Source organism: Lemur catta, chromosome 8 (assembly GCF_020740605.2).
Source record: "Lemur catta isolate mLemCat1 chromosome 8, mLemCat1.pri, whole genome shotgun sequence".
Taxonomy (NCBI): Eukaryota; Metazoa; Chordata; class Mammalia; order Primates; family Lemuridae; genus Lemur; species Lemur catta.
The window spans coordinates 31,392,597-31,413,648 of NC_059135.1; the positions used below are offsets into that span (position 1 = coordinate 31,392,597).

General features: G+C 41.6%; 1 protein-coding gene across 4 annotated transcripts in view; it reads right to left on the reverse strand.

The window, feature by feature from the left end:
- Positions 1 to 21,052, reverse strand: part of LOC123643919 (aldehyde oxidase) — a 65,839-nt gene that overhangs the window by 43,636 nt on the left and 1,151 nt on the right. For all 4 annotated transcript variants that reach the window (XM_045559818.1, XM_045559819.1, XM_045559823.1 and 1 more), the window contains exons 2-12: positions 15,618 to 15,675; positions 12,173 to 12,269; positions 9,682 to 9,790; positions 8,187 to 8,313; positions 5,237 to 5,298; positions 4,301 to 4,390; positions 3,590 to 3,670; positions 2,867 to 3,011; positions 2,085 to 2,177; positions 661 to 812; positions 377 to 470 (exon numbers count right to left, since the gene is read on the reverse strand). In XM_045559818.1, the coding sequence (XP_045415774.1) occupies positions 377 to 470; positions 661 to 812; positions 2,085 to 2,177; positions 2,867 to 3,011; positions 3,590 to 3,670; positions 4,301 to 4,390; positions 5,237 to 5,298; positions 8,187 to 8,313; positions 9,682 to 9,790; positions 12,173 to 12,269; positions 15,618 to 15,675 (1,108 nt within the window). The remainder of the gene's footprint in view (positions 1 to 376; positions 471 to 660; positions 813 to 2,084; positions 2,178 to 2,866; positions 3,012 to 3,589; positions 3,671 to 4,300; positions 4,391 to 5,236; positions 5,299 to 8,186; positions 8,314 to 9,681; positions 9,791 to 12,172; positions 12,270 to 15,617; positions 15,676 to 21,052) is intronic.

Genomic DNA, 21,052 nt, shown 5'->3' on the forward strand with positions numbered 1-21,052 from the left:
GTGGGCACCACAACATTCTTGTACCATCTGGAGAGTGTCCTCAACAAAGGGGCCTGATAGTTCTCAATAGCTTATAATTCCCTCCAATAATCAAATCATATCTGGACATTAACCAACACAAGCATGTTCAATATATGGTGACCAGTATGAGAAAATATTTAGCACAAAGTCTGAAAAAAAAAAAAACAGATGAGGAGATCAGGAGTGTGTGGTATTAAGACCAGACTGACCAACTTTCCAGCATCCAGAAAGGCAGAGAGAATTATTGATATTATAGGGAATAGTTATTTTCAAAACTGGACTCCCTGCCTACGCAGAGAGAAAAAAGGGCAGGAGGAACAGATTCTGTAATCCCCAAGTAGGAGCTGTCACTTACCTTTTGATAGCAAGTTGAGGGTGCAGTTACCCACAGCCAGGAGAGGATTCAGATCTGAATCCAGGTGTCTGCTCATGACATGTCCCCCTAAAGACTTTTTTAAAATAAGGAGTTATTTTCATATCAGTTATGTAATTATAAAAACACAGTGCTAAAGTAAGGATTAACAAGGCTTTGGAGAACAATTCTTTTTGTCTGTTTCAAAATGAATGAAAATGCCATGATTCATAAGTGACAGTCACCCAAGGGACTCACACCAGAGTTTGCTGTCATCAAATACGTACAGCCATGTTCCTGATCTGGGATCCAGCCAGAGTTCCTAAATGCTTCAAGAGAGCACGATATATCTGTGTCTTCTCCTCTGGAAGCTTCTGGACCACATCAGCCAGAATGTTCTTCACCTGGGCCAGGCTGAGGCCAGCACCCAGAGTCAGCTCTGAAATGAAGTCATGTGTAAAGAATGCAATGCAATCAATGCTAATCTGAAAATGTCCATTAGACCAAAGCTACAGACATAAAATCTTTATACCAGATACATGCCTCCCTGCTTATTGGTGGAGGTGGTAGTGGTGGTAGTGATGGAGGTGGTGGTGATGGTGTTGATGGGGTGGTGGTGACAAAGGTAGTGGTGGTGGTGGTGATGAAGGTGATAGTGGTGATGAGCTGGTGGTGATGGAGGTGATGGGGGATGGAGGAGGGGAATGGAGGTGGGGATGGAGGTGGTGATGGAGGTAGTGGTAGTGATGAAGATGATAGTGGTGATGGAGGTGATGGGGGATGGAGGTGGGGATGGAGGTGGGGATGGTGTAGGTGGTGGTGGGGGCAGTGGTGATAATGGAGGTGGTGGTGGTGATGGAGGTAGAGGTGGGTAGAGGTGTTGGAGGCTAAATTCTTTGATCACTCACTCTATCAAGCACTAAGCTGGATGCTTTAGGTAATGTCCTAGAATCTGAACAAACCTATAAGATATTAATAGCCCCATTTCACAAATGAACAAACTGAGAGTTAAGCAAATTGACTAAGATCTTATAGCTAAAATATATGTCATTTTCAAGAATTAGATTTCAGAGGCTGTACTCTAAACCCGCATTATATTTTTTTCCATCATTGCTATTAAATAAATTTCCTCTACAGAGAGGGAAAAACCAGTCTGTAAGCTGCTTAATAAATAAACTTGCTTTGCTGGCTACTGTGCTTCTGGAGCACAAAGACTGTGCTCTGTTCATCTTTATCTTCTATCCAGCACTTAGCACAATATGCTTCTTTGAACAGTATTGCATTTCTCTGAAATTGCAGACAGAGAAAGTTCTTCAGTAAAAATCTGGCTATTCAGACAATTAGTGTCTAATGTAACTTCAGAGAATTCTTCCCTGACAACTCCCCACACAGAATATTTTTTATTTTGTTTTCTGCATTTATTTATTTATTTGTTTGTTTAGGTTTATTTTTTATTTTTTTATTATTTCAAAATATTATGGGAGTACAAATGTTTTTGGTTACATCAATTTTGTTATGTTTGAGTCAGGGTTATAAGTGTGCCCATCACCCAGATAGTGTTCATTGTACCCAGGATGTTATCACTTTTATAAGAAGATAATCTCTGTGTATATTATAATTAGGAATAATTCTTTTTCTGCTAGTCTGCTGGGAAAGGTAAATAAATTGATTAATGCATTTTAACTAAGAAAACAGGGGCTTAAGAACTTACCATCATGTGCATGGTTTACAACACTCAGTTCTTCAATTCTATCAGGAGAAATTATAACTGGGTGAAAGACGCCTTTAAATTTTACTTCAGGCCCTAAAGGATTTGAAAAAGATAAGAGTAGAATAAAGCAGCTGCCTTTTTAATTCTGAAATTATGATTAAGCTGATGTTTTTAAATATAAAATAATTATCTTTCTTTCTATTGGTCTGCTTATTACCGAATCACATACGGAGAGAATGGCTGAATGGATTTTCCTTACACTTGGAGGACCCTTTGGAATTGTCAGCCTTAAAAACTTGGGCCATATGGTGTACTCAAAATTCTCCTTGGGACAATTCTAGAGGCTCCTCAAAGAGGTGGGCAGCCAAACTGAGCCTACACTGGACACAACAGGAAGACCTTGTAACTGCAGTTTAAGTAAAATGTATTCTGCCCATTGGGATGCCACTGAGAGAGGAAACAAAGAGCAATTAAACATGAGGCCCAGAGAGTCCCCAGATGGAAAGACAGGACAGCTGTCGCTGGCACTGTTGCTGCTGGTTTGCTATGGAGCAAGCCCCTCTGGTGCAACTCTGCACACGGCGCCAGTGTGGGGCAAGAGGGATTTATTTATTTACTGAATAGTTACAAAGTCTCTTAAGCAATGCTGAGGAAATCAAGTCCAAAGGATTAAAAATACTATTGCAGACTGCTTTTTCTGAAAACACACATATATCAAGTTTACTTCCCCCCAAACCCTTTTCCTCAGTTTCCCCATAAGAAGTTCCCAAGTTTCTACATACCCACAGAGGTATTTCCCATGACAACAGGGGCCTGGGGATACTTGAATTTAGCTTCTAGAAGTCCCTGCAGGGTCACTGGGGAAATCCATGTCATTCTTTCACCACCAAAAACCCTGGTCTTTTGTGGTTGTTTCTCAGCCATGATCTATTGAAAAAGCAATAGGGAGTCAAGGTGCCTTGGGATAACATTCCCACCTGTTTCGGCTCTGTCACTGTACAAACAAAGGAAATACAAGTCCTTTGAAAAATAAAAGTGACCCAAAAGTAGAGCTTTCCAAAGAATCAGAGTTGAGGATAAAAGTGTAATGGTGTTTTACTTCTAGTGTCTGCTCCATGTATCTCCCTTTGGTGATCTCATGTCTCGAAGGAACTTTTAATGTTAAAATATATAACATGCTTAATTTTGTCAAATCATTCTATGGAAGAATAAACTTCAGCAAAACTGAAAGCAGAAAACATGTCTACATTGACACACATGGTTTCCTGACTTCATAGATATTAATACTATCTGCTGTTTCTTACAGTCAATCCATCTGTCCCCTCCTGGTGACTCCACCCTCATTCCTCTACCTCCTCCCCAGTCCATACTCTCCAGACTTTGCGGTAAGGATGACAGATGGGTCTTACCTATTTGCCAGCCTTTGAGAGAATCCATAAGCAAACACCCTTCCTGACATTTCACCGTCAATTCCTCTAGGATGAGCTCAACGTTGCCGGACTTACCATTAGCTCGGGAGGAAAGATCAGTTCCTGGGTTGGATCCAGTGGCAGAAACTCCTCTTCTGAGAAGAGTTTTGGACTTGTCTTAAAAAGAGAAGGTATCAGGAGTTATTGTCATCAAGCAACTTTACTTTAAAATCCTTTGTGGAATGTGGTTGGAAGATGATGGACAGACAGTCAGACACAATCCCTGAGCTGCAAACCAAGGGCTCAAACACAGACCTGGTTACCAGCCGCTCAGCACAGATGTCCATTGGCCTCTGGACCCCTCAGCTCCCTGCACATTCTCTCTGGAACTGGGGGACAGCAGAGGAGGCAGGCAGTGGCACAGACACAGCTGGGAACACGCACAGTTCCCTGAACTGCTCCCATCACTACTTGCTCCGCCTGGCATTTCACTTCCCTGACATCTCCACTTTGCTCTGGCCTTTGAAAAAAGACTTGAAGACTGTTCTTTAAAAACCAAGAGGCACTAAGGGATCAATGTGTTTTCTCTGCTATAGATAGCTGTATTTAAATGGGAATAATATCTGGACTGAGGGACGAAGTTGCTAGGATAAAATTTTTTTTTTACAGAAATAGAGTGAGAATGGAAGAGGGGACACGTTGACACACTGCAAATTAGTCCAGTTGGGTAGCTTATTCTTCCTACGAGTAAGTCAGCTACTGCTCATGTCCTGAGAAAACCTTATAAAAACTTTACATTTCACTGACCTTATTTCCTTCCTCAAATTCTGGTAATCCATTTATTCCTTGATCCAGACAGCAAATCCCATTTTCTTTACTTTGACAGCAGCCAGAAGACTAGTGGGCAAAAAAACCAAATCACTAGGAATTTATTGTTGATTCTACTAAGTAGGAAATAAAGCAGGTGACTACCATAATCACAATCAATATTGTTAGATACCTGGAAAGAGCCATTTGTATTTAAACAGCCAAATTAACACTAATAAAAAACCTGAGCTTATAGGAAATTTTGAAGAGCAGTGATTATTAAACAAGTTAAAATATATAACAATAAATATTAAATATTGACAATGATTAGTTATTAATATTAATTTTAATATTTCAAATATTAACACAAAATATTAACAAGTATTATTATCATCAGTGTGTTCTTATCTGTGATGTACTGATTTCACAGTTTAACTTCCAAAGGGCAATCTTATGTCCTTCACTTTGATATTGTTTGTTTATTTATCCATTCAATAAGTACTGATTGAGCAGCTACCCAGGGAGTGTACAGCGACCGGCTCTGGAAATGTACAGCCTCTGCTGTCAGGCAGCCCATAATCTCGTGAAGAGATGGGCAATTGTGCCACACTGTGCGCGTGTGCACATCATACATGCACGGGGCTACAGGTGCCAGGGCAGGGGACCTGACAAATAGGTCAGAGGAGACCCCTTGGAGCAGTGATCCACAGCCAATGTCAAAAGGCTTCGGTGTTCATTATGTGACCGGGAAGGTAAGCTCAATGAATGAAGGTGAGCACCCTGGCCAAGATCAAATAAAACAACAGTCACAGACTGAGATAAGAAACAGCCCTGTATTAGTAATAATGGCTGTCCCCCTAATCACACCTGACAACCCCTACTGTTTAGTTCCATTGGGGGAAAAATATACTCAACCATGTGTTCCTTTCTACTTACTTTACAGAAAGTCTTGCATGCATCAATTATGGGCCTGTAGCCAGTGCAACGGCACAGGTTACCTGAAGGGGAATAAACAAGCTCTGTTAATCAAGTGACCTAGAGGCACAGCTTGCCAAACGCATGATGGAAATAGGAACCCTATCCTAGAAGAAAACTCTGTTTGACATTTCAGTCCACCTAATCTACAAAGTCAGATTTTTTTCATCAGCAACTTGGGATATTTAGTTGAGAGTCTCGAGGCAGATTTTAACAGTTCAGCCATTTGTACTTTTCTGTAAACAGTTTTTATGTCCTCTGCCCATAATGGGTGCTCAAACACCGCAATGATTTCAAGCCAAAAACTTGCCCTACAGGCACATTCAAAAGCTAAGCTTCACTTTAAAAAAAGCAAAAGCCACCTTATTGAAGTATTATTGATGTACAAAATGCTGGACATATTTAATATATCCAATTTGATGTGTTTGGAGATAAGTATGTACCCATGAAACCATCACCACGGTGAATGTTGTAAACATATCTATGACCTCTAAGTTTCCTCCTGCCATTTATTTATTTACTCACTTATTTAGTAATAAGAACACTTAATATAACATCTACCCTCTTAGCAAATGTTTAAGTATACAATACAGTATTGTCAACCACGGCCAGCAGGCTGTGCTGTAGATCTCTAGGACTTACTCATCCTGCATAATTGAAACTTTGTACCCTTTGACCAATACGATCGTCCCTTGGTATATGCAAGGGATTGGTTCCAGGACTGCCCAGAGAAACCAAATCCACACACACTCAAGTCCAGCAGTGGGCCCTGTGGAACCTGCATTTACAAAAAAAGTTGGTCTTCTATATACAAGACAACTATATTTTTGATCCACTTTTGGTTGAACAAAAGCTGCGTATAAGTGGACTCACACAGTTTGGACCCATGTTGTTCAAGGGTCACCTGTACCTCCTTGTTTTCCCTTCTCCACCCCTGGTAACCACCATTCTACTCTCTGCTTCTATGAGTTTGGCTACTTTAGATTCTTCATATAAGCGGGATCGTATAATATTTGCTCTTCTGTATCTGGCTTATTTCACTTAGCATAATGTCCTCCAGGTTAAAATATGTTGTTGCAAATGGCAGGATTTCCTTCTTTTTTTAAGAGAAAAAAAAGTCCTCATTTTTAATGCTATGGCAGTTAACAATTTATTACAAAAAAAGAGAGAGGGAGAGAGTGCTAAGCTTCAGTTGATAGATCAAAGGCAAAAAAAGAAAGAAAAGAAATATCAAAGTCATTATACAGCAGCAAAGGTAGTTATTCAACTTTGGAAGCAGTTGGGCACACAGTTTATTTACAGTGTGAAATTAAGGAATTCAAACTTAAAGTTGTTGGAACTTTAAATTATTTTGAGCCTTCAGAGGGATATAACTATGTGGCCTAAGTCATGCAGTTGCAACTTCTGCTTTTTCCTGTAAATGATTAGAAACCACCCAATGGCCTCAGAGATAGGACCCCTTTAGATCATTACTCCTCCTCACAGAATGTTAAAGCAACCTTCCTTGAGTGCGGCAAGCCGTAGACAATCAAATCGCTGTGACATATGGACTGGCCTTGTATGGAAAATGTCGAACCCTGTTAAACTTCTCTGTTTCTGCCCGAGTAAGTGAAACCTTAACCTCCCCATTGGGAACACTGACTCCATTCCTTTGGAGTCTGTCTTTCCCAGGTGGTCACCCACAAACTGTGTGCTTGAATAAACTCAACACTTAATCATATTTTCTGACTCTCATTGCTTAAGGTCAACAATGATAAATTATTAGGCCAGTGTTTCACTCACAGAGGTCTTGTGTTCTTCACCCACCCCCAAATCTGAGGTCTTACTTGCAAAACAAGGCCACTTAGTCAAGCTATCTGGGGGTGTGTCCCAGGAATCTTCATTATTCATAAATTCCCCATGTATTATATGTCTTAGGTACCCTAAAATTTGTGAACCCTTTGTCACTTCTTCACAACATAAACAGTTATGAAATAAATGCACAGTAAGACCTACAGGAAAGCAGGCAGAAGACAGTTACGTGCTGTCTCTCCCTCCTGCTTCCTCTTGCTCTGGTTCTCCCTGGAACACTGTTGCAGAGGAGGTGTACGCATGCGCTTTAGACTCACGTTCACTAGCAGAGAAATGAGGTCCTCAGGAGGCAGGAGGCAAAGACAAATAGAGCCATGAGGGTTCCAGCAGAAATAAGATTTGAGACGCTACCATTTTTAAAAATCATTTAGACTCTTGTTGATGAGGCCCCCGCAACACACACACACACACACACTGAGCTCCCGAACTTGATACAGTGGCTCTAGAGTGGATAGAGGCAGCTCTTTGAAACAAGTATCACCACAAGACCTCAGTCTCTTTGACTTCATGCTGTATTCACTGACAGCCCTCTGATACTTCCCACGGCCCTGAGAGCACCCACTCCACAGGAGCGCGTGGCAACAGCAGTGTGTGGAGACAACAGGACTCTTGCCAAGGATTCTTTCCAAGGGTAAATGAAAAACTGTCCTTTTTATGATTACAGAAACAAGCAAACAACAAAAAAGGGAGGGGACTCTTACAGATTAAAAGAGACTTCAGAAATATATCAGCCAAATGCAATGTGTGGGTCTGGTTTGGATCCTGATCTGAACAAACCAACTCTTCTACTTATTGGTGGTATAACTTTGAACAAAATTACTCTCTCCAAACCTCAGTTTCTCCATCTATGAAATGGGCATAATAATGGTATCTATCTGATAAAGTTATTGTGAGGATCTGATAAAGTTATTGTGAGGATCTGATAAAGTTATTGTGTAAAGGAGATAATCTTCAAATAGCATTTAAAACAGTGTGCAGCACATAGTAGGTAGCCATTATTAGCTGTCATCATCATCATCATCATTATTTAAAAATAAACACACACACACATATAACCTACCACCAAGAGCATCAGTTAACTGATCCATAGTGGGCTCCGGGTGGTTCCTGAGCAGTGTGTAGATGGACATCACCATCCCAGGTGTACAGAATCCACACTGGGTGCCATGACACTTGGCGATCCTCTCCTGGAAGCACAGAAAGGTGAGAAAAGCAGAATCTTGGGCCCCACCCCAGACTGATTGAGTCAGAGCCTGCATTTTAACAAGATCCTAGGCAATTTGTCTGCACGTTAAAGTTGAACAAGAAGCCCTTCTCATCCCAGGTGCCTCCCACTCTGGGGCTGGGTTGTTGTGATGTTTGACCTCATCAGCTTTCGAGCTTCACTGAAGGCAGCGTTTTCAGCCTTTTCAATCACCTTGAGAGCTCCCAGAATTCAAGGGCCCAAGAAGCACCCCAAATCAACTGACTAAGTTGCTAGGGGTGGGACACAGGTATACATCTTTTTAAAGATTCTCAGGTAGTTTCAACGTGCAGTTGAGGTTCTGAATTATTGAGATCAAGGAAGTCCTTCTGAGAAACGAACCAAATTACATGCAAATTGAAAAATAAAAAAAAGAGAAGGAAATATTTCCTTTATTTCTTCCATGACTTTTCCCCCCTAGCATTTTCTCTCTAGAGTCTAAGTTCCAAGGTGCCAGTCCATTTTGGAAGCTGATGGGAGCTCAGCACCAGTTAGGGAATGAAAGGATGTTTGCACGCCTGCGTATGGCCAAGTCTCACAAGGGTACCGAGCAGAATTCTCTCCCTCTAGGGAATGAGGTTTCATGGAAAATAAATAGAAGCCAAGATCCCTTCAAGTCTAAAGAATTTGAAGTTTGGCCATTTCCTATGTTGCTCCTATCTTTTCCCTCTTCTACTTCTCCTCATAAGTGACCCTCATTAACTCAGATAAAAACAAGCAGCGATGGCATTTTTATGGGCAATGTATACATAATTTAAAGAGGAATCTGAAGGTGTCTTTTCCCTTGTGGCAAAAGCTCTAACAAAGTGCCGCTTTGGGAGAAGAAGCCTCAAAATTCATTGACAATTCCTATCGTCTGTCTTCTGAACAGGTCCCAAGTTTGATAAATCTTTTTGGTAGCTGAGATGTTCATTTATCTTTAAGATCATGTTATTTATCACCTTATTAAAAAAAAAACAAGAAAGTTATGTCCCTCAATGCACATGGCTCTTGTTTCTCTATGAGTTTGGAAGATGTAAGATGGACAGGTCCCACCTAATTAGAACACAGAAAACAAACCCAGAGACGTCAGGGTTTTCTTAGAAAAGAGAAAGTCTTCTAGTCTTCCAAAAGCATCTTTCCAAGAAGTTAGTCACAAACACTCACATTTCCCAGTATCCCAGGCTTCACTCCTGGCCCCGGCTGGGCTTATGTGTTAACAGGGCCCGAGCAGCAGGGCCCAGACTGCTGTGCTCTCTTAATCTCGGGGACTCATAAGGTCATTAATGGTTTTGGAGGCACAAAGACCCTTAAGGAAGAGGCACATCCTCACCTGAACAGGATGGATTCTGGTCTTGGTGCTTCCTATGCCTTCTACTGTGGTGACGGCGGCACCGTGCAGAGAACAGATGGGGATCAGACAGGCACTGGCTGGGTAATGTCTTCAGAATGCAAAAGAGAAGCATGAATTGCAAATTACCTTGTATCCAGGGGGAAAGGGGACAAGCATTCACTGGGCACCTCCACTATAACAGGTTTGTATCACGTCCCCAGCCTTTGCACACACATTTTGTCCTTAGCTTACACCCATTTTGCAGAAGTATTATTATATAAAATCTGAGGATCACAGTGATTTACTCAGGGTCACAGATGCAGTGTCAGAGGCAGGATTAAAATTAAGCCTCCTAATTCTAATTTCAGAACAGTTTCCACTAACTTTAATAGTTTTTCCTCTTGAATAAGGCAGGAGAGGGAGGGTGGGGTGGCTGACATTCTCTAGTCACGTGCAACTACCCATCCACCTAGAAATTATTCCATCTTCCAGGCAGATGCTGGGTCAGAGGTTGGTCAGGTGATAAAGTGAATGCGATATTGTGCTTCAGAAGAAGTAGGGTGTGGAATGTAGAGCTCCTCAATCTCACAGAACCATTGCTAGAAAATGTCCAATTCAAAATGACTCTTAAAATGTTCTCATTCACCAAATAGGCCACAAATGGCCAATAAATATGTGAAACAAATGTTCAACCTCAAAAATTAAGAAGGACTCAAATTAAGCAATTTATCAAGGAAAATGACAAATTTTTAAAAATTATAATATCCCTTGGTAGCAAAGGCTTGAGAAAGTGGAACTCATATACTGCTTATAAGAATGGCAATTAAATTCTCTGCAAGCTCTTCTGGGAGACATTTTACTGAAAGACATAAAAACCTTGAAGATGTACACTGTCTTTTACTCTGCAATTCCACCTGTATGGATGTATCATAGGGAAATAGCCACAGACATGAACATAAATGTAAATATATCTATAGGAACATTCATTTATGTGTTTCCCATAATAATGAAAACTAAAAATAATATAAGTGAACACCATTCGGGGATTGCTTTTAGTACATCTAAATGATGGAATACACACAGCCATTTTCAGTTTAGATACAGAAATTGTCGCTCTTATTCTAAAAAGCAAAATGAGTCATACAAGCCACATAATCATAATTTTTAAAAAACTCATCAGATACTGAGTACATAAAAAAACTTTATGAGCTAAACTGTATAAATAAATGAGCTAAACTCCATTATATCACAAGTCCTTTGTAGGAGAGAAGATACAGCTACTCTTGTCCCTGAGATACAGTTGTTCTCTTCCTGAAATGGAAGAAGGAGGAACCTGCCTTAGATGGGGAAAAAGGAGAAACCAGACCAACTTTCAACAAACTTAATGGTTGCATGTGGGCTGATACAACAGAGTAAAATCCAAAGCTGGCTGGCATTAGCTCCAATGTCTTCCCCACCAGAGATCACTGAGTGCTGGGGGTAGTTCCCCAAAAATGGGTGGGGAAGGAGAACTCTCCAGGCACTTTGGCCCTTAAAAAAAGAAGGTTAGGGGACAGATGGGAGAACTGAAAGAAAACCCTAGGCACTCAGGCTTTACAAAGTATATGGTAGTCACTACCCTAGAGGCTAAAGAGAGGGTGGCACGGCTGTGAGAGATCTCCCAAAGCCTGGAAGGGGAGAGAGGAGGGCAAAGGGAACTCCCCAGGGACCTAAAAAGCTGTCAGCCAGGCTGTAAAGCAGGGGGGCATCTCTTAGAGTGCAGAAAGCAGGTGGTCTGGCTGCGGAACACAGGCAGATATCTGAAACTTCACCAGTGCTCAGGTCCTTAGCCCTCAGCTGAGATCTGTGAAATGATGCAAATGGTCTAACATGCGCATAATTGAAGTTCCAGAGGAGTGGGAAGAGAGAAACAGCATGGCACAGAACAAATATTTGAAGAGACTGCCGTGAGAAGTTTCCAAAGCTGACAGAAGACATCAACCCACAGATCCAAGAAACTTGGCAAACCTGAAGAAGGATAAATACCAAACATAAAGAGGTGTTAAACATGGGAAGCCATTGGTGATATTTAAGTAGAAGAGTGATTTGATCGGATTTATACTCGAAACAGATCTCTCTGTTGATGCATGGAGAGTACACTAGATGGGAGCCAGGGGGTAAGTTAGGAGGCTGTAAGAGTAATATAGGAGTGTGATGATGGTATTATCCTCCACTGCGATTTTAGCCCAGCCTTTCCTCTTCAGACAGCACAGGGAGTCAGGCAGCCTTTCAATTTTGACAGGGGATTCTTTGACCGTATGCTGTCCTCACTGATGGTACATATTTTCCCCAACCCATTCATATTTCTGGGACCATGTCTGTCTTGTTCATTATTGTACCCCCAGTGCTACAGTTCCTTTCACTTAGCAGGTACTCAATATATATTTACTAAATGAAGGAATGAAACAAAGTGCCAAACATCCAACCATAGGTGGACTGTGCAGCAAGGTACCTTATCTTCTTGGTGGTGGGGTTGTGTCGTGATATCATCACTGTGCAGGCACCACAGCCTCCCCCTCCACAGCCGTACTTAGTTCCTGTGAGTCGAACTGGAAGGAGCATGGTTAAAGATCATGTTTTCCATAAATCTCTTTTTAGAATAGCCCTGACCTTAGGAGACAGCACCATCACAGACTCTTAAAAGTATAGTCAAATTCAGTACATATTCATCAAACGATATCTATATGTCTTAGGTGCTATTATATCAGCTATAACCTTGTAAATTCTTGATTTCCTTTTATATGTTGTATCTCGTGCCCTCCCTTTGGAAACAATTGAACCTCAGGCTACCAAAAATAGGGCCAAACTAAAAAAGGAAGACTCTACCCATGTAAGGGCTTGAGTATTTGAAGGTATGAATATATAACACATTTGTTCTCATCCTTATCTGTGGCTATTTATTATGATAAATAATTCTTGAAATATTTGTGTCATATTAGCCATGTTTGTCATATTTCTCTGCCTTTCAGTGGAAGAAACTACTAGCTGTTCCCTAATATCTATTCTCTCATTATTCCTTAGTAATAGAAACTCCAACTTTTAGCCATACATACGGCTGTCCAGAATAAATAATACATTTTTCCAACCTCCTCTGCAGCTAGATAGGTCATTAACAATATTGGCTAAAGGGATGTACATATTAGGTCATTAAATATGAAATGTCCAATTTTGAATCAAAGTTTGGTTTATTATATCTCAAATAAGAAGCAATACACTTAATCAAAGTATGTGCCTAAACTATAGACACAGTTTTGCTATCTTAACAATAGGCTATTTATGCAGCAGAGAAGAAGCCTGGAGAGTGAATGGTGATGAAATATCGAAAGGTGTTGTTCACAGCTTGTTGAAAATTGAATATTTTTCCTTGCAAGAAGTAGTCCAAAGCCTGGAAGAAGTGGTAGTCAGTTGGTGCAAGGTCTGGTGAATACAGTGGATGATAGAGATTTTCCAAGGCCAGCCTCTGTAGTTTGAGCAGAGTTGTTTTTTGCAACATGTGCTCTTACAAGAGGATTGGCCTACCTCTATTGACCAATCTCGGCTGCTTAACTGAAAGCATTCTCAACAATTCATCAAATTGGTTGCAGTAGACATCTGTGGTAATCCGTTGACCAGGTTTCACTAAGCTGTAGTGGATAATACCAGTGCTGGACCACCAAACAGACACTATTAGCTTTTTTTGATGAATATTTGGCTTTGGGCTGTGTTTCGGCACTTCATCGTTATCCAACCATTGTGCCAAAGGCTTGTGATTGTCAGAAAGAATCATTTTTCATCACATGTAACAATACAGTGTAGAAACAGTTTGCCTTTATGTCATGACAGCAAAGAAAGACAAGGTTTGAGATGATTTCTCTTCTGACACTTGTTTAATTCATGCGGTACCCATCTATCCAGCTTCTTTACCTTGGTGATTTGTGTCAAATAATCCGACATTGTTGGAATAGTAACATCAAAACTTGCTGCTAATTCATGTACAGGTTGAGATGGATTCACTTCCACTACAGCTTTCTGCTTATTATCCACTTTGGTCTCAGGTTGCCCATGTGGCTCATTTTTGAGATTAAAATCACCAGAATGGAACTTCTGGAACCATCAACGTACTGTGTGTTCATTAGCCACATCTTTCCCAAACACTTCACTGATGTTTCAAGCTATCTGTGCAGCATCAGTTCCACGATGGAACTCATATTCAAAAATAATATGAATTTTGACTTATCCATGGTTTCACAAAAGTTGCTCTAAAAAAAGATTTGAAAGATAATCACAAGCCAAAAACCATGTGTTTGAAATAATGAGGATGTACCTTCACAATAAAAATAAAACAAGAAGTGTCAAAGTGAAAATGTCAGAGATATCAACTGTCAAACTTAGCACTTAAGGGAATCGGACATTCCATACTTAATGACCTAATGTAAGTGTTGTGCATGACTTCTAGGAGGGGAGTGTCCTCAGAAGGAGATGGGTGCCCCCTTCTTTGCCAATTACATCTTCCTATTTGTTGGAATATTTATATTTGCTGTCTGGACCTCAGTTAGTCATCTCCGACTGCTGAGGAGAAAGGTGCATGCTGAGGAGGGTGGAGCTTGGCTCCCTAACAATGTCGTGACGCTGCTTTACTGGCCCTGATCCAACTGCCTTTGGGTTTCCTTTATGTGAGTATGACGGCCATGCAAACGTGTCTTACAGAGCCCTTTGAACATGGAGGGTAACTGACCGAGGGACACATCTGCCACACTTGGAAATCGATTGCCCTGGTTTTCATTAAGGCCGTGCCTCTCATGGCTGCCCCCCACCAATGGCTCAGCGCTATGGAGAGATGAAGTCCTGGCCAAGTATCCCCAGTGGTTTTGAAGAACATGCCTTAGACTGACCAGCAGTCTAGGGCCCTTCCATTCAACCTTCTCTCCCTCTCTTCTTTTCTAGCGTCAGACTTGCACTGTGGTCTAACGGCTCCGTAAGCCTTCTCCGACTCCCTACCTATTTCCTTTCACGCAGGCATTTCTCCTAATAAAACCTTTGCATATTTAATCCATTTTTGGTGTCTGCTTCCTAGAGAACCTGAACTAACACAGTGAGAAAGAAAGAAACTTCTATCTTCTATCTTATTCACTACTTTTTGGGGTTTTCTGTCACTCATGGTGAACCAAACTTTAAATAGTATACATAGGTACTGTGGATAACCTGGAAGTCAGTGTTCGTTGTTTTTATGTCCAAAGATCTTGAACGACCTCCATGAATATGTTTCAGGAGCATGTTTCGACACTTATGCTTCCGAAAAGTAGTTATTGATGCTTTGGAGTTGTGTACTCTCTGGGGAATTTCACTCTTCCTGGGGAAAATGTACAAACTCCCACTGTCGCATAATTTTGTATATGGTTTAGAGAGGCCTAGCGACCTCCGGAAGCTCACTGGTGTTCACGCACAGCAAGCTAAAAATCCATTCCTAAGATGGCTTTTATTTAGAAAGTTTTGCTAGGGTAACATTTTCAGGTTTAATTTCTCTATTTTTCTTTTACTTTCATTTTAGGTGATTTCTGTGCTCTCTTTTTTTCTAATGGGCATGATGGTTAGTCCTTGAAAATAGAGTGTAAATATTGTTGCTTTTAATTCTAAGAGATGCTTAATTAAGCTCTTTAAACATCTATTGCTTTAGTTTCCATTGCTAGTTTCTCCATTTTATACAGACATTAGATAGAACTTGGTTCTTCTGACAGCCACAATTGTGTACTGTCTATAAAACTAAGATGCAGAACTTCCTCAAAGATAAACATAAAACCATTATAGTAGGGAATATGTCTCAGCATGTTTCTAAAAAGACATTTGACATATCATTTGATGAGGACATAAGAGCTATACATACACACACACACACATACACAAAGCAAAGCAAAGGATACGCTTCTTCCTCAGATACGGTAACAGCATCATTTCAGGATCGGCATTTCTTTCTATCACCTGTACCATAGAGAAAATGAGTTAGGCACACAAAATTGACAGAGCTAGTGTGAAATTCACACTGGTAGGAACACGCTAATTTGAGGGAAATGCACTTTCATTAATCCTTCTACTCGTATGTTCAAGTTGATTTCATGTTTATGGAACACCTGTGATCTTCAGATCACCTCTCTTAAGTGTAATCTTGAGCCCCCCCCCCCCCCCACAATTGCACCCCTGTCCTTAGTTCTAAATTAGCTCTGTTCTCTAAGGCAGTGATTGTGTCTACTAATGGGATCACTAATGACTCCGTCCAGCTTTTCCTAGAGAGTCAGAAGCAAGTGAGAGAAACGATGTTAGCAAAACAGAGTAGAGTGGAGAGAGAGAGAGAGAGAGGGAGAGAGAGAATCTTTTGGAATAGAATAGCCTCTGAGAAACTGATAGTTAATTTTTTTAAAAAAGACTTGTTTATCATGTTCAAATAATTATAGCTTCCAGAAAGACACCACAACGAACCATGTCCCCCAAATCAAAGAAACAAAGGAGAAGATAAAACGTGTGTGCCACATGCTGCAAAGCTGTGCGGCAAGGACACAGCGGGCAAGTTCATGGGAGCAGGCCGGCGGCGCAGCGGCACTGGGGACGGCATGATCAGGACGCCGTGATTGGTTATGTTTTCCAAGGTGATCATGTTTTCTCTTTTTTGATTAAAAGTTCTGGATTACTTTTAAATTCACAGAACATAGAGAAGCACGATTTGCTTCAGAATTTCAGAAGCCGAATTCATCTTTCACCATGTTTTAGTAATTTGCCCTCCTAGGAAGCAGGTGAGGAGAGGCATGTGCTTAGTCCATGGCTGCCTCCTCACCCTCAATTCTAAGTGTCCACATGCAAGGAAAGGTGAGGCAGGTGCCAGTTGCCAAGGTCAGATCTGTGAGCTACAAGAGTCTGCAACCTGAAAAGAGATGTGAGTATGTGTGTGAATGTGTGTACACATGCTACAATATAAGAAAAAAAAGTGGGGCACCTCCCAGGCATCTTCAACTTAACTGGCCCTCAAACGGAACTCTTTATTGCATTTCCCAAACATACTCCTTCCTTCTTTCCTCTAACCTGTTTCATAGCCTCACTATCTGCTGGGTTATCTAAGTTTAAAAACTTGAGCTATTTTCAACTTTTTCCTTCTTTCAATCCACACAATCAGCGTCACCAAGTTCTTCCACTTACACTCCCAAAATGATTCTCTAAACACCCTCTCTTCTATTGTCACCATCTGCAATGAGCCTGTATCAACACTTGCCTGAATGATTATAATATTAACAGCTGCCTGACAGGTCTCCCAGCCTCCACCCCTGCCACCCACGACACTGCCCTCTGCACCACTACCAGAGTGACCTCTCCAAAATCCAAGTCATCTCAATATCTGCCTAAATTTAACACCCCTCCTGCCTGCCAAACTGTCATGCTTGGAATTCCTGAATCACCAGGATGCTTGTTAAAATGAAATCTCTATGGAATCAGGACTTCTGGGACAGGGAACCAGAAAATGTACATTTTAAATGAGTACACTGAGTGTGTCTTACGTGAATTCAATCCAAGCATTCCTGGAGTACAAGAAGAAGTTCAAATTCCTTGGCCAGGCCACTTTAATAAACTGCCCCATCATCTCCATGTATCTTGAACTCAGGCCACATGGAAGAACTGGCCGATCCCAGCAGTGCATGGACTTTCACCTTCACCACATCTGCATACTGGCTTCTTTCTGTCCTGAAAGTCCGTTTCTTCTCTACTTGGCAGAATTTTGTCATTCCCAGCCCTGCTCAAATGTTCCCTGGGGAGAGTGCTGCCACCTAATACACGCTTTCCCAGTCCCTGCTTCAAGTGACTATTCTCCTCTGTGTTTCCATGGCCAATGTCCTTTCCCTTCTTTTATGTGATGTTTTACTCTGTGTCATAATTATTTGTATATGTGTAAGCCTATCTCAATCCCGAGAGAAACCATCTTCTGTTCTCTCTGTCAAACTCTAGGCTCTGTGCTGGGGATATACCATAAGGATGTAATAAATGTTAACTAATTAAATGAATGACTTGAATGTGATGTGTACAATTTGCTATGAGAACACTAAGAAGGGAGGAATGATTTCTCACAGACTGGGGTGTCTGAACAGAAGAAAGAAAAACAGAGAAGTTACTGGTGGTAGAAACTGTTGGTTGTCTATCCCTTCCTGCTGCCTGTCTGAAATAGGGATGAAACGGCTAAAACTCGAGCAGTCATCTTAGACCATGAGGCAATGCATTAATGACAGCAGAAGAAAAAGAGAGAAGAAATGGATCTCAGATAATAACATAAAGCTTCTGGCCCAGCCTCACAACGTCTGTCCCCAGATATGACGGCAAATTACAGAAGCCTGGTTTTAATGGACAGACAGTAAAGAATAGCATTTTATGCTTGGGGAATATTTACATACTTTGGGAAGGAATTAATGGAAGAAGCAGGCCTTAGCTGTTTGTTTATTTGTTCCAGGAGATGTTTCAAGAGATTGGAGTTCTGGTTCAAAGTGCCACTGGCTTGAAATGTGTTTATTTTTCTTGATTTGGTCGAGATTATATTTGAAGTGGAAACGGGGATCTGCACCCTGTCCTGGCAGCTCTGGGAGTGAAGCAGGAAGGTCACACTAAGATAGTGACTGGGAGGTACAGAGGGGATGGGGACAGAGTTATTCTTGTTGACTCTGGATCGGAGAGATGATGACAGTTCTCAGGTCAGGGTTGGTGCACATACTCATCTCAGGATAGCCTTGGGTGTTGCAAAGGCAGACTCTGTCCCTCCGTATCTCTGCCAGTCCTTTTGGGAGAGCCCAAGTTCAAATTGCACAAGGTTAAGACATCATTTTCGTTTGTGCATAGCTGGTGGCTAGTGCCTGAGGGGACCTGGCCCAGGTCCAAGACAGAGGCAGAAAGAAGAAAGAGAAAGGAAGACAGAGAAAAGGGGGGAAAGAACAGAAAAGAAGAATGAGATACAGGTACATGCAAAAGGACAAGGCTGAGAGGTAGAAGAAGAGGGAAGAAAGAGGTGTATGCTGTGGGCCACGGTTAGCAAAGAAGAATAACCCACAGCAGCCTCAGAGCAGACAAGGAGGCCAGAGAGGACAGCCATGAGGACACTTCTGCCTGAGCTCAGCTTGCTTGAAAATTCACTTTGCTTGTTGGTTCTTCCTGCCCAAGCTGCCTTTACCTGCCTCCCTGCAACCCCATTCTCTGAATCACTGCAGCCATTTCAGCAGCTCAGTAGACCAAGGACCCCACGAAACACCAGCCAATGAACAGCTTTCTCCAGATTCCTACATAATACTAAGACCCTAAGCCCATGTAGCAAATAATGCTCAATGACTATTTCCTAGCCTTCTTGACACTTCTAAGCAAGTTCTGGCTCTACTAATGAAGGAGATTATTTTCTGGTCCAGATATTAACAATCATTTCCACATATTAAGTGTTAACTGTGTAAAAGCACCTTGCTAACCACTGTCCACGGAATTTAATCTTCACCCCAATTCCAGAAGATAAGTTTCTGTTATTAGCTCTGCTTTGCAGAGGAGAAAACTGAGGCTCAGAGATATTAAGTACCTTGCCTGAGGCCCTGGACTGTCAGGTGGCAGAACAGACAGCACAGGATTCAAACGCATGCCTGACTAGTTCCAAAACCCACACCTTTGATCACTATACCTCACAGCCTCACGGAATGACACGCTTAAGTTCCTGAGTTGAGGTCAGAATGTGTCATCTATGGTATAATTTATTCATGGGCCCCTCCTCCCTTAAACTTCATGTTAAATGGGTCACCTGTTCTTTTGAACCCTTAGTGGAGTGAATAAGATTCTAGAAGTCTCTCTACAACTAAGGTTCTGGCCAATGTGCACTGGTTTTGCCTCCAGATGGCCTTAGCTCCTGCCTGACGACATCTTTTGGTGACCTGGGGAGATTTTGCAAAAAGTACAGACCAAAGACCAATCGTGTCACCTCCTGCCTCCTAAGTGGCTTCCAAGCTTCCTTTTCAAAGGCTAGTTTTTAATTCCAGAGGTCATGTTTGACTTCAAGACCCTTCTTCTCTGCTGGTTTTTCTCTCACATTTTCTCAACAGACCCTCACTCTCTGAACTAGAAAATTTATTTGAATTCTTTCCATGTAGCATTCAGGCTTGCTTACCAGTATTGAAGCACATACTGCTTCGACTTTAGAAGGGAGGAGAAGAAGTGGGAAAGGGTGACACAATTTCTTTGAATGGAGTAATTTAAAAAAGTAAATCAACATCTCTAGAGTATACATTACAAATGATAACAGGACATTTGGCCCACAAACAAAGTGGGCTGATAGATAAGAACCAGCTTAATTAATTTTAGTGCAGACTGTTGTTAGCCATTATGTTAAAAATCCCAATGCAGTTTGTTTGGAAGTACGGGAGGGAGAACCGGGGAGAAGCTGTTAGACTCAGAATACCTGTTTCTTCATTTAACCAAGACCCTTACTGTCACCTCCAAAGCCCTAGTAATCTGGCCCCCAGCCATTTGTCCAGCCCCCCAACCTGTCCCCTGAGCACATGGAAATCCTCCCACTTTGGGGCCTTTGTCCCTGTCACTCCCTCTGCCTGGAAGGCTCTGTCCCCAGGTGTTTGTACAGCTTGATCCTCATTTCCTCCCAGTGGTTGTTCAAATGTCACTCTTTCCGAGGGGCCAAAACATCCATCCCATCTAAAATATCAGCTCCTGCCCACTCTCTGTCCCCACACTTTGCTTTATTTTTTATATCAGCACTTACCACTGCCTGACATTATACATTTATACATTATATATTATACATTAAGTATTTATTTCTATGCTGTCTGTCTCCCCTGCACAACATGAACACCATGCCAGCAGGGACTCTGCCAAGTCTGTGCTCTGCTATGTCTCAGGGGCCTGCAACGCTGCCTGGCGTATACTGGCCCTTGCATGGATTGAACACTTGTGATCACTCTGTATGAATTGGGTAGCATTAGCCCCTTCTAACATAGGAACTGAGGAACTGAGCCTCTGAGAGGTTAGGTTGTCTCAGGAGAGTTACAGCTGGAATCGAACCCTTGTTTGTCTAAAAAAAGCCAGTTTTACTGTACCATTCTGTTGTGCAAAAGAAGAAAAAATGACATAATGTCAATCATCTCATCCTCTTATCATATTTCACCCTCACAGCAGTCTTGTGAGGGGTCCTAATGGCCCCCATTATAGATCAGGAAAAACCAGCTCACCTTACCCAGCGTGGAACCCAGGCAGCAGGGGCAAAGCTTTTGCGGGGCCTAGAACTTGTACAATTTGAGGGCTCCTCTTTAAAAAATTAATAGAAAACCATACATGTGAAATTAGGCTC